Source organism: Dunckerocampus dactyliophorus, chromosome 5 (assembly GCF_027744805.1).
Source record: "Dunckerocampus dactyliophorus isolate RoL2022-P2 chromosome 5, RoL_Ddac_1.1, whole genome shotgun sequence".
NCBI lineage: Eukaryota > Metazoa > Chordata > Actinopteri > Syngnathiformes > Syngnathidae > Dunckerocampus > Dunckerocampus dactyliophorus.
The window spans coordinates 15,359,914-15,372,879 of NC_072823.1; the positions used below are offsets into that span (position 1 = coordinate 15,359,914).

Consider the following 12,966-nt stretch of genomic DNA (forward strand, 5'->3'; position numbering starts at 1 on the left):
TCTGGCGCACGTGACTACGTTTGCAGCGAGAGGCTTTATGACTCACTTTTGCCTCCAGGCTCGCCATGCTTGTCTGGCCTCGCTGAGGCGATCCTGATCCGGCCAGGAAGACGTATTGATGTGCTGTGAGCAGTGCAAATTACATTCATAAAGTAATTAGTTATAGTTGCCAATTACTTTCCCCAAAAATTAATTCATTTAGTAAAGTAATTACTCCTTCATAAATGTTACCAGGGAAAACAAATATTGTGTTACTTTTTTGAATAACCTTCAAATATGGAAAAGAAAATCTGATTTAGCTTTGTAGCGGCTGTGCCTTTGAGAAATGTTCCATGAGAAAGGCTGAGGGCTGAGCTTGTGACTTAGAATTCTCTACCAACATGCTAGGAGGCAGTGTTGTCCTGAGAGTGAACAACCACAACTCTTGCTGACTAGCTATTTAGTTTCTGTGTAGTAGTAGTGAACAATGGCAACTAAAACAACATCCGTGTTGTTGATATTGATATGTGCATAATAACATGCTGCATTTCACTGTCGGTGATGGTAATGATGTTGTAATCTTTGAAATAGTAATTAATTGGAAAGAAATTAAAAAAAAAAAAACACCATTACTGCCAACACTGGCCGTGAAGAAACACATGCAAAAAATAGAAAGTAGAAAGTAGAGGCCAAATTGTTGCTGTATTTGTGGTGGACTGCAGCAACTGCTCTATATGCCACTTTTCCACCACACAGTGCAAAACTCAGGTGAGCTCGTCTTGCCTGTTTTGGTCACGTGACACTGCGAAAACCATGCCACAGTGAGCACATCAGTCAGAATAATACATGCGCATAACAGTGGAGGGAAAACAAGGGTCTTGTGTATTTACTTTGCACCATGTGTCTGTTGGCCGCAGTAAAGAGACAAACTTTATTCAAGAGGAGACCGAAGGTAACAAGAAAACAGGCCACAGCAGCAAATTATACAAGATAAGAGTAATAATGAAGGAAGAAACACGATCCCCAGTCCTGTTTTTGGAGAATGTGGACCCCCAGGTGCCCCCAGAGCAATTTAGTTGAATAGCCCTGACCTATATGGTAGCGGATCTGTACTCTTGGAACCCTAGCTGTACTATACCAGGTACTAGAAATAGTAACCTCCTAGTACTTGCTTTCACCAATGGAAAAACGTGCAGGAGGTAGCGACTTGAAAGGCGCAAAAATACAAACATTTTGACATGACTCCTTGAATATAAAAATATACCGTACAATACATGGAAGTAACACTAAATACGTACACTCTGCTATGCCTATGCTTGAACCTACAGGACTTAATGTGTCTGTAAAAAGATTAGTCTGTTTGGATGTGTAATTATCTCACACACATGGTGTGGCTGCATAAATAAATACAGAGGCTGTTTGTCTAATAAAATAACTTGTGAAGCTATTCAAATTTTGTCTGTGCAAACGCCATTACTAGGAAGCACAGTTGGGCTTGGACTTGCTGACTTTGCGTTTATCAGGCTGCGCCACAAAGTCAGCCATCATGTTGTCCAGATGACATAACGAGCAAGAACGCTTCTGGAATGGCCAAATAAAAAAAAAACACTGGTTGACTTTTCGCCCCGCTGAAACGAAACCGATCCGCGTGTCCACGTGTTTGCGTCGTTTACATATCATTTGCATATGTAAACCGGTTTCACCTATCGTACGGCGTCTGCTAAGAGCGAACAAGCCCATTTGTCAGTCGGGCCCTTCTCCGGAGCAAATGGGCGAGCCGGCCGCTTGTGGTCCCGCCCCTGCAGACACGTTGTCTCGGGAGAAGCAACACGGGCCGCTCGCTGGGCTCTGAAGATCTCCGCATTCGCTCTCAACACGTACGACACATCGCCACAGCTCCGGCCCCGAATACGCGCTCCATTGCCCCGCTCAACAAAAGGAAAAGGACCGGTCTGCTCCACCCTGGGAAGGTACGTCTCCATATCACACCCACACATTGAAACACCACATTGTCTCAGTCTAGGTAGATTATATTCAAAATAAAATTATTACTCCACATCATCCAGAGGAATTCGCTTCATTCATGACAAATGAGTGTGATAACATGCCACTTTATGTTATAAGGTGATACTATCATTGTGTGCGCGCGTGTGTGTGTGTGTGTGTGTGTGTGTGTACTGCTTTTATATAATCTCACTGTGCTTGTTGCCAAATTTACTAGTACCAGTGATGAGGAAGTCCATTGTGTCTGAACATTTGCCATAGGGCCCTTTGATTTGTTCTTTTTGGGGGCATTACAACATTTGAACAGGATTTATATGTGAAATGGATGTTTTTATTATTCGTGTTTTATAAATAGTTTGCTCAATTGGAGGGCCCCACCTACGGGTATATGTGGCCTTATAAAGAGTTTACATGAATGGTTTTATTGTAGTTTTTAAAAGCTTAGAATGTGGATATATGGCTCGGTGTATTGTCCAATTGCATGTCTCAAAGGCATTTACAGAACATTATCTTTCCCCATTTTGATTCTTCCTAAATAACAGTACAGACATTGCAGATTACTGTGAAGTATTATTGGATTAAATGAGATTAAACAATGCAGGCAGAAGGGGACACTTTGATACAGGTGTCTCTTTGGTCTCACGTGGATCATATTTTCTATTTTGATTCTATCCAAATTGGAATACTGTATTTTTCAATTTCAACCTCACTTGTCTATCGCAGCTGTTCACCATGTTGCACGGCAACCTGGCCACTGCCCAAACATTTTCTAAGGTCAAGTTATAGAACCTGTTTGCCTGTTTACCTACTTTTAGTATTTTAGTTTTGTTCTATTGAGCTTGTAGAATCTGCTTTGCTCCAGCCCACCACTTAAGAGATGAGATCTGAGGGGACAAAGAACCAGAGAGCAATTAAATCTCTTTCCCAGCAAATTTCACAGGAAGCGAGAAAGATGGCAGGCGCGAAACCATTGCCTCCCCCATCTCAAAATAATCTTGTGTGCTGAAAATGCTTCTCTCACTTCCTGAGCATGGCAAGAGAAAGCTGCTAATCACTGAGGAAACACATTGGGAGATGAACAGATCCACAAAGAGGCGATATTCTTTAACAGTGTCTGCTATTTCTGTCAAAACTCTCGTTTTTCACCCTCATCACCACATCTGAGGGTCACTTGTGTTGATAGGGTGGGTGATGGTGGGGGGTGGGGGTGGGGAGTGCAGTACAGCAGTCTGAGCGACTGGTCGCCATGGTGGCAGACCCCTGTCCCCCCTTAGAAAAAACAAGCAATGTTTATGAATGAGTGTGGCGCAGGCAAGCAGCTGGGAGGCCCAGTGGGTCATAACACTCCTGTTTGTCACCTTGTGATGCTAGGATGTGGGGGATCGCCATGACGACGATTGAGAATATTTGTGGGCGTGTTTGATGGTATTTTGCACCCATTTATGTAGTTGACACCTTTTGATTTCATCCTACATCCTCTTTTTCAGGTAGGTGATGGTCAGTGGTAGTTAAAGCCCACAGCCAAGGATGTCTGCTACAGATTCGGACAACTCCATTGACTGGCTGGCTAGTGACACTGAGGACAACAACAGTGAACAGGAGTTTGAGAGGAAACATAGCCAAACAGATGCTCTTTCGACGGACAGCCGCTGGAGCCGTGAGATCCAGGAGGCGTCCACAAGAGGGCCTCCCTCCAGCTGCATGGAGACATGGAGCAGGGACGCCATTGAACTGTGTAAAACACAAGGTGAGAAGATGAAGAGACGACGCAGCTTCACAGAGGAGGACGAAGGACGGCTCATTTCCAATCAGTCAGAGAAGGGCCGACTTTTCACCCAAAAGGTGAGCTTCTCCGTGATTCATGTCAAATTCCCAGGGGAGGGCAGCAAAACTGTGCCGTGCTCTCTGACCACCGTCTACTCCATTGACATTTTTAGAAGCACCTCAGGAATCACATGATGTCACTGTAAAGATCCACCTCCAGGCTTCAGTGTCAGCAGAATATGCCATCTTGTCTGTTATAAATCCTATCCAGGAGGGGTGGAGACATGAAGGGGCTGAGTCATGTCTCACAACTGTTAACTGTTTACACTGAATAGCTATTAAAAGCTTTCAGTTTAAGTTCATTAATTAATTCCACACTTTAGCCAAGAGGTCCACACCAGTAGAGCATAATACAGTCAGGTTTGGAACAATAAACTCTGGTTGTAATGGGGACAGCTACATCCGCTCCATAATAGTTACTTCACAAAATCATGACACAAAGATCATCACACAGGAAACAAATAACAACAACAGAGTACACAGAGCATTGTGTGTTCATCCGTATTGGCATGCAATTGTTTAATTTGTTAGACATGTTTTGTGTCCTTAACTTTCCATTTCCATTGTCATGTGGAAGTTACGATACCCTATTTACTAATTGACAGACTGCAGTGTGTTGAGCTCTACCTTTCAGGCATGTACTCCTTGATCAGCTATAGGGAAAATTAATTATTATTTTTGAAATTATTACATTTATAATGATTATTTTAACAGGACCTGAATGTTCTGAACTCCTTTTCCAATGCCAATGTTGTATTGAGCAGAATGCTGCCCGGAGGTGTGTCTATAGCATGGATGTAGCTCAACTTCCCATAGATGATGTCATATTATTCTTCTTTAAACAGCGCATTAGTTGAATCACAAGTGCCTCTGCTGGTTGCAGCCAAGAAGTGTTTTACATTTGCCTCCGTTTCTTTAAGATATGATTAATAATCAATCAATTCCAGACAATAGACCAAATCCTTAACAACCAATCAGTTATTATTCCCATTCCTAACTTTTATGTTGATAAGGGTGCCAAAATGAAGAACTGAAGTACTAACAAACTGTACTGCGTGGTTTAAATAAGGTTGAGACATTAACTATAAATCAATGTCTTATAATTTTAGTGCATGGAGCTGCAATGCTACATCCAGCCACTGTCTTCGATCTTGAATGGTCTTCGTTCAGGGAGATACCGAGAACGTAAGTCACCTTTTCGATGTACTTTGTGTGTTTTTGCCAGTGTGAGACATCTTTTTGAAGAACAATAGTCACATAATTATGGGAAGTTTTAATGGAGTTATACATACCGTCGATTTAATGGCCCAATGAAGAGAGGAAAAAAAAACAACATTTTTTTTAGCATCTTGACAACAGGCAATGTCACACTTCAGCTCACTGCTATAAATGAGATGCTTGGCAGAGTGGAGTGAGAACATAGTGTACCATGCCTGTGCAGGGTGAGAACTGGTCTTAGTGATTGGTCTGATAGGCACTGAAAGGGCCTCTGCAAGGAATGATAGAGTCATGTTCAAGCAGCCAGTTCACTTTATGATCCCAAACCTTATGTGAACCCTGTACTACTTGGCCCCAGACAGAGAGGGAGGCTGTTCCCTATCACATAAACATAAACACACCCCACACATACACTGTATATATATATATCTATATACACACACACACACGCCTTTTACAGGACCCATCTGTACTGCACACTCTGCTGTCCTGCTGTCAACTCGGCTCATATGTTACAACTTTTTCCTTCTCTAGGACTCAGCAGTTTCCAAGAGAGTGTTGCCATGGATAGAATCCAAAGGATTCTGGGTGTTCTGCAGAACCCTTGCTTAGGGTATGTGTCCTCAACCTCACCTAAATACTGTAACATTGGCAGCAAAGATCTTTACTGTATATTTCCTTTATATTCACCATATGAACAAAAGTGTTGGGGAAATTTCAGTTGTATTTTGGGAAGACTTTGCAATGGGAGAGTGGATATTTGTGAGGTCAGAGGTCGCTGATGTTGACGTCAGGCCTCTGAAGGTCTGTCACACCAATCTCATTCAAGCATGCCCTTATGGACCTATGTGGGCCTTCCCACAAAATGTGGAACATTGAACTGTCCAAGATTGGCAAGATGAAAAATCCTAAAGGGCCAATAATTTTTTCTGTATAATGTACTGTATACGCTTGCAATCTATTCCGAGTATGCTAAGCCTTTTTTGAAACCTAAATAAAATATGTTGCTGTTTTCAAATCTCCATTAAGCCAACTATTTAGCTTCAGTATACATTGATTACTAGAAACTGAGATTGCTGTGCTCAAGTCTAACATCCGCAAAACACATGGCTCACAGCATGTTAGAACACATCCCACCCCCACCACCACATACACACTTTCAAGATAAATTTACTGCAGAGATTGCAGGGTCTCACCGCAGTCGGGCATCTCGTTAAAAATGAATAAGGCTCCATGTGGGAGCGCCACTCTTGTCTCTGCTTGATTAGACGCTGTAATGGCGTGTGAGATCAACTCTTTTTTAAAGAAGAATGTCTTTAATGTTATAGTACGTGTGTACCCTAAATGCGCAAATCATGTTTTAGCCTTAAGCATCAGAGTTGGTATTATGATATTAGGTATACCTGCACAATATATTGGGATCCAATACAAGAGTGCTATGAACAATTCTGCCTTTACAAAGTGAATGCTCAGTTTTCTGTTGCCAATATCTGATACCCTATTTAACTTTATGAGAGGTGAATAATACTAGAAACACCTGAAAGTATTTATAAATCATCTACAGTATAAAAGTAGATTATAATACAGAAATACTGTATTTGTTAGAGGGGGAAAATAGAAAAATGTAAGTGGTCAATTTTATAGCATTTTCCTTCATTAAAGAATCATATATACCAGTATGTAGGTGCTTGTTACTGGACAACACTGTAATATGAAAGTAGTTTATATTGCTCAATGAGAACAAAATCTTTGTGCAGTAGTCTGAAAGGTGTTTTTTTAGCACCTTAACCATATTGTTTAATTAATACAATGTCAATCAAAATTATCCTAAAAGGCAGCATGCTTCTTACAGCTCTTGTGTTGGATATCAATAAATCGTGCAGGTGTACCTAATGACGTGTCTGGTAAACGTGTGATGCTCATTTTTAACCGTTTTGCAATATGCCAAAAGGTAAATAATACTCATTGTTCAAGTAATAAATGTAATGCAAAGAATATTTCCCTGTCCGAAACTGCATAGGCCATCATATAAAACTAAAGACTCACTTAAGTAGCAGTGCCGTAACAATGCACGTGATTACGCTGAAGGTCTAGGAATGAACTTGCGGCTTGATTAGCAGCATGCAACGTGCTCCCAGTGCTGATGCAGTGCTGGTACAGTGACATCAGCTGAAACGGGTACACACTAATTGGTGCCTTCAGCCGCCAGCTGCTGCCGTCATCAGGGAGACAAAGAGTGGGTGTGGCAGCCTCCCTGCAGACAGTCTGGGTCGAGACTGGAAGGTGGATCTAAATCCCCAACCACACACCACCTCCCCCCTCTACGGCTCGGTGCTGCCAGCTGGCAGCTCCAACAGCCACACAATGGCAGATAGGATCAAAGTGACTTTTTTAGCAGTCACAGTTACAGATAATCTTTCACATGAATTTAACATGCACTGAAGGGAGTAAGGCAAGAAGGTCCTGATCATATGACACTGGCTAATCCCTGCCCACCATCTGGTTTTGATGGGCTGGAAATTATAAGGGCCACCGCTCTTTTCCCGCCTTCAATGAGAACTGCGTCATGACTAGTTTATTTTCACGGTGACGCTGCTGGAAAGCGTCGTGGCTTTGGTGTTTTATTTAGAGGCCAGTAGAACGGTATACACGAGGCCACGTGTGAGCGCCAAACATGTGAGAAATGTACTGAGGAGAATTTTCCTCCCCACACATGGAGCACAGGCTTTTTTTGTGAGAGCGTAATTGTGTGCATATTTCCTGCGTGAGCTTAAAAGACAGATAAGATTTCACAGCCGAGGTTGACAACATTTCAGGTAGATTACTGAGATTTACTCACCATTGCTAATACATGTATCTAATTCTCTTTGTTTCTCTGTCTTTTACAGGGAGAAATACATTAGTATCATTCTTAAAATGGAGGAAATGCTAAAGAGTTGGTTCCCTAACGTAAAACCCCAACACCAACAGGCTATCACCCACGCAGAGGAAGTCGTTCCTACAAAGAAACTGAAGGTAAAGCACTGTAATTAAAGAAGAATTACTGCCAAGAACATAAGGTGACAACACAGGGAAACGCAGATTAAAATTCTATTATTACTCAATCACGGGTCTGGGAGCGGTAGGGGAGGATTGTAAGCTATTTTGACTGATGTACAGTGTTACAGCAATCTCATGTTCCATGTGAACAATCACAGAGGAGAAAAGGTAATTTTGAAGGAGTGTCTCTGAGGGAATAAGAAAGGTCAGAACTATCAACGACATTCTTTGGTGTTTAATTGATGAGGACTAACACACCCTCATGGTTTTACACTGTGCTCCGTCAGTGTTAGGCAACTTGTAAACTGATAAAACCAATATTTATATTTATGTTTGTAATTACGTGGCCTACTGACTACCAATGCAGTTGTTCTCAAATGTACAAATGGTGTTAGCATATTTCAGCTGATTGTTTTGTTGTATATCTTATTTATAACCATGAAATCCGACAAAGTTGGCAACTAACTGTTGAGCTCACGGAAGCCAACATGGAGTTAGATATTTATGTCAGCAGTTAGATGAGACAGAAATAACCTTTAGAGTGAATTATACTTACTTTCTTATTTGTAAGCAGCGTGAAATTGAACTTAATGTGTATCTAATGACTGATTTATTTAGGGAAAAATTATGGTGTAAATTGTGAAATATATTTTGTATTCTGATGTTTTTTTCTACATCTTGTTGCTTTGTACCCATCATGTAGTGTTTATACATTTTCTACAATTAGCAAGGAGCAAACCTGCCAAAAAATGCTGCACTCATTTTACTAACCCTGGAAATTTTAATTTGGACCATCTGCACAATAATATCCAATATAAGAACAGTATCAGTCTCTCATGAAGTTAAATAAGGTCACCAAAATATTAGAAACAGCTCCCAATATAACATAGTGCAGTTCTACACCACTGCAAATTCTACTAATAAACATCCTACTGCAATTCAGTGGATTTGGCAGCCAGCGCATGCACCTATCTTCCCAAGATATCGCTGAAAATAACTTTTTGTCTCAAGGCTGGCCACGGTGGGCATTTTATTTTGGTACTGGGTTTGTCTTAAAAATGTGCCAAAATTAGACAAATAGAGGGGGTGAGCTGGCATAACAGCCCGTAACATCGGATATTTATTGCAAAGAAAGATGTTACACAGAGAGAATTTTTAAACTTTTAATTAGTTAAATGTTTTTGTCCAAACAGTGCCCAACAGTGAGTGTAATACGGCAAGTTATACAGTAGCCCACCAAAAATGTCATCGCCATCTTCATCCTCGTCCTTCTGCACTAAAACCACTAAAGTTGTCTTCTTCAGTGTCAGAACCGAACAGCCCTACAATTCCCTCGCCAAACACCCCGCCAGTCTTCCTCCCTCTTTCGTTGTCGCTTCTAGCGCCACCCCCACCCCGAGGCAAATCAGCCCCCGAGCCTGTGCTGTCCTCCTGACCACGCAGCAGTCCTGCCGGCGGTCCCGACAGTGGACCTCCCGACACTGCTCCACGCTGCCAAGATCCACAGGCAGACCCAAGCAAAAGCCGCTAGACCGATTGCCTTTAACTTGAAAACCGCATCACATGCGCCTCTCTATGTGTTCTCCAGATCAGTGTATGCGCACAAAGTGCAAAATGACTGCTCCGAAGCACACGAGATGTCACGAGACCAGAACGTGCCCACAAATCAACCACATCACTGTGTAAGCCGCAGAGTTCAAAGCTTGATAAAATAGTAGCGACTAAACCGGAAATTACGGTACTTACCACATGGTCTGGTACGGTATTCTGCCTGCTGCATTGGTCCTGAAACTCATTAGATTTAGTATATGTTGTGTTTCTTTTTACTGTTTCTATATTGTCTGATAGAAACATATATTCTTGATCACTTGATAGCAAAATTAATCAAAATTTTGGTCCATATTTCTTCAACAGCTGTCCCCAGTGACACACACTGAAGGAGTGAGCCCAGTCACCATCAGCGATACACCGGTGGGTGCCAAACCACTGCGAGTCACCGACCTCACACCCCCTGGAGCTTACTCTGCAAGCAACCTTAAATGGCTCCACACATCCCCCATCTGCTCCCCTACAGCAGAGCAGGCCCAGGCGGGCCCTCGGCATGTAGCACCCCCTAGAGACATAACGCAGGATAGCGCCGTATCCTCCAGCACCGACATCCCCGCTAACACAGACTCTGTGCCTAGAGGGCCTCCGCCAGGCAAAATCAACGCACCTTGTCTAGAGCGCCTCCTAAAGTCGACAGAAAGCATCATCACCCGCAAAGGGACGTCAGGATTGATGGACAGCATTTGGTCCTAGTCCACATGGGGGGCTGCTTAACATGCAGCTGAGCCTTGACTACTCTACTAGGGGGGCCAGTTAACTCACTTTGCCCATTCCAGCCTTCAGGTGAGACCTGAGCCTTCAAAGGGGACTTGGCAGGTTTACTTTTTAGCGTGGAAGACAAACATGTTGTACTATTCGTGTGGGAATGTGCTTTCTCTGATACGACAAGTGTCTGCTATATTTCCCTTTTGATTTACTTTTGTTTTGTCGTTTGCACTCTTGGGTAGCATTTTTGAAGGTGGGAAGGAGAGCAATTTCACCTTAACTGGAGCAGCGTTCCCACTGTAGATCCAATGGTTTTGTTTGAGAGTTTGTAAAAGCGCCATCTTGCCTATGAGGTGGAAGTAGTTTGTGCTGGAAGGAAGTGAGTCCAATCTCTAGACATGTGGTCAACAGCGGCCTACGTATTTGTTGTGCTGAAATGTGACATTATTTTCTCGTCCTTCTCATGACTCCACTCTGTCAACTTTATTTTTGTAACTGTTACTCATTTTCATACTTTGAGAATAAGTCTTTTGGTACAACTGTTCTACCTCAGCGGGCGCCACGTCACAGTTGACAGGTGAGCGTAAGAATGTGAACGCATCACTCAACCTCTCCGGACACCTCCGCGGATCTGCAGTGAGCCACACCGGCATCAAACAGGAAGCTCTGCAGCACGAGCCACCCTGTTTGGGGACGCTCCCACTGCAGGGATGCTCTCGTGGTGCCATTGTAAAGAATGTCCACCGAGTCTCCCAGTCGAAGGCAAAACAGTGCCTGTAAACGTAAAGCTGTGCCTGTATGCACAAATTTGGGACTTCCTGCTCCAAGGCAGGATTGTACTAATCAGGAATTGTCACTCTCCTGCCATTAATTCTCTTGGAATGCGTAAATTATTCAGTTCTTGCCAACCCGCTCTAGTGGTGGAGTAGAACAATTGTTATGTGTTGCCACAGAACTCAGACAGTATGCCAGACCAGCAGAGAGGGGCAAGGTTTTTTTTCCCTCTGTGTAAACCCGACAGAGAGGTTATTGATTTATTCTGAAAAGTGGCCTTTATAGTGTGAAATTTTATACTTTTAAAATAAATGTGTGTATATTTGTTTGACGCAAACACGCTGTTGACTGTTTCTGTTGTGGCGTTCATAAGAAAAGGCTGTCTGAACATTTATATATTAATATTTAAGGTTTTTATATTATATAATCCTACATTTTCACCTTTTGAAATTTCAACAACTTCATAACATTTAAAAATAAAACAAATGAATCAAATTTAAGTGAACATGGAATGGTACAACATTTCAAAGCCATTATGTAACAAATATTGAACGCAACCGGACAAAATTGTTAAGGCACTATTGCACCTACAGGAGGTAAAATAAAATAGACGAGAAGAGAATATAATGTTGTTACTTCCTTTGCAGCTCTAATTGCTTCCATACGTGTGAAAATATTTTCTACAAGATCTACAAGGGTCTGTCTGTGTGGTTAATGTCCATTCATCCAGAAGAACATTTGTAAGGCCAGAGGTCACTGATGTTGGCTCACAATCTCTGTTGGTGTTTGAGGTAAGGCAGTCCAAACAAAGAATTATTAGATTTGTGAAGGCAGAAATGCTGATATAGCTCTTTATTATACTGTACATGCACAACATATACATTTGAAAATGCGTATTGCCTAAAGTAACGGTATAATTTAATTTTATGCGTTTTTTGCATTTTACTTAGATGTGAACTACTGTAACATCCACACAATTAAAAAAAAACATCTTTTTGAAGGCTTACATTTTCATTCTTTGGTATTAGACATTTATTGGATTGACCTTTCAGCCAAGCAGAATGAAAAAGTCTGGTGTTAGCACACGTCAAACTGAATAGTCGGAATAGGCGGAATTGATATCCTAGTAATCACTCTTTACTATGCATCCTTGAATGAATAAAGCGTTGGTTGCTCTGCAAGGGGAATTAGCACTACTAGGCCTATTATCTATCAAAAATATTATACTAGTATATTGAATATTATATTAGTCATGGTGCAGACAAAGTAAACATATGTAAAAGGTTTGGATAAATTAAATTCTAAAGCCAAATTACCCCAGTTGCCTCTCATCTCTGAGTTACACCTCAAACATGTCTTTCCTCAGATTAAATGAGGTAACTGGCAGGATGCAGAAAGGTCCATTACCCAGACTGCACTGCATCAGCATTGCTGCCCCACATTTTCTCTCTGAGGGCAAGTCTGGGTGCACAGCATATGCATGTGTCCAAAGACAGCTGGCACATATCCGCCTTGCAGACAGGAAGTGGTCATGAATGATAGGAAGAGCTGCATCAACAAAAAAGCCACCTGTCTCACAGCAAGATGAAACAGCTCACTTTGTGCACATTCCAGCCGCACTGGCGGAACATGCTAGACTGATGACGTGTCAAAGTATAGAGAACAAAGGCCAAGGAACATAAATGTCATTTTAAAAAAGACTACAATTGCATATAAAGACAATTTATTGCGGTTCGCTCCTAAACAAAACAAGGACACATCTGAAAGGAATGTTTCCTGGAGGAAACTTGTCTGCTCCAAAGGCATATCAAGCCA

The 12,966-nt window shown here is 42.0% G+C and overlaps 1 protein-coding gene across 2 annotated transcripts; it reads left to right on the forward strand.

Moving 5' to 3' along the window:
• The first annotated feature begins 1,772 nt into the window (after window positions 1–1,772).
• LOC129181895 (circadian-associated transcriptional repressor) lies at window positions 1,773–12,064 on the forward strand. 2 transcript variants are annotated; one of them, XM_054777646.1, is made up of 8 exons: window positions 1,773–1,949; window positions 3,471–3,825; window positions 4,917–4,992; window positions 5,560–5,638; window positions 7,914–8,040; window positions 9,447–9,571; window positions 9,653–9,746; window positions 9,979–12,064. In XM_054777646.1, exons 2-8 carry the CDS (start codon window positions 3,511–3,513, stop codon window positions 10,363–10,365), a joined length of 1,203 nt encoding a protein of 400 aa, XP_054633621.1. In that variant the 5' UTR covers window positions 1,773–1,949; window positions 3,471–3,510; the 3' UTR covers window positions 10,366–12,064. The 2 variants fall into 2 exon arrangements, with proteins under 2 accessions (XP_054633621.1, XP_054633622.1); XM_054777647.1 differs by lacking the exons at window positions 9,447–9,571; window positions 9,653–9,746 and having other exon boundaries at window positions 1,781–1,949; window positions 9,979–12,054.
• Window positions 12,065–12,966: the final 902 nt, after the last annotated feature.

Excerpts from the sequence above, each read along its gene's own strand:
- LOC129181895 (XM_054777646.1), top strand. The coding sequence starts at position 3,511 with ATGTCTGCTACAGATTCGGACAACTCCATTGACTGGCTGGCTAGTGAC. Across the intron at positions 3,826-4,916 it reads GCCGACTTTTCACCCAAAAG|TGCATGGAGCTGCAATGCTA; the intron begins GTGAGCTTCTCC and ends TTATAATTTTAG. Across the intron at positions 5,639-7,913 it reads CTGCAGAACCCTTGCTTAGG|GGAGAAATACATTAGTATCA; the intron begins GTATGTGTCCTC and ends TGTCTTTTACAG.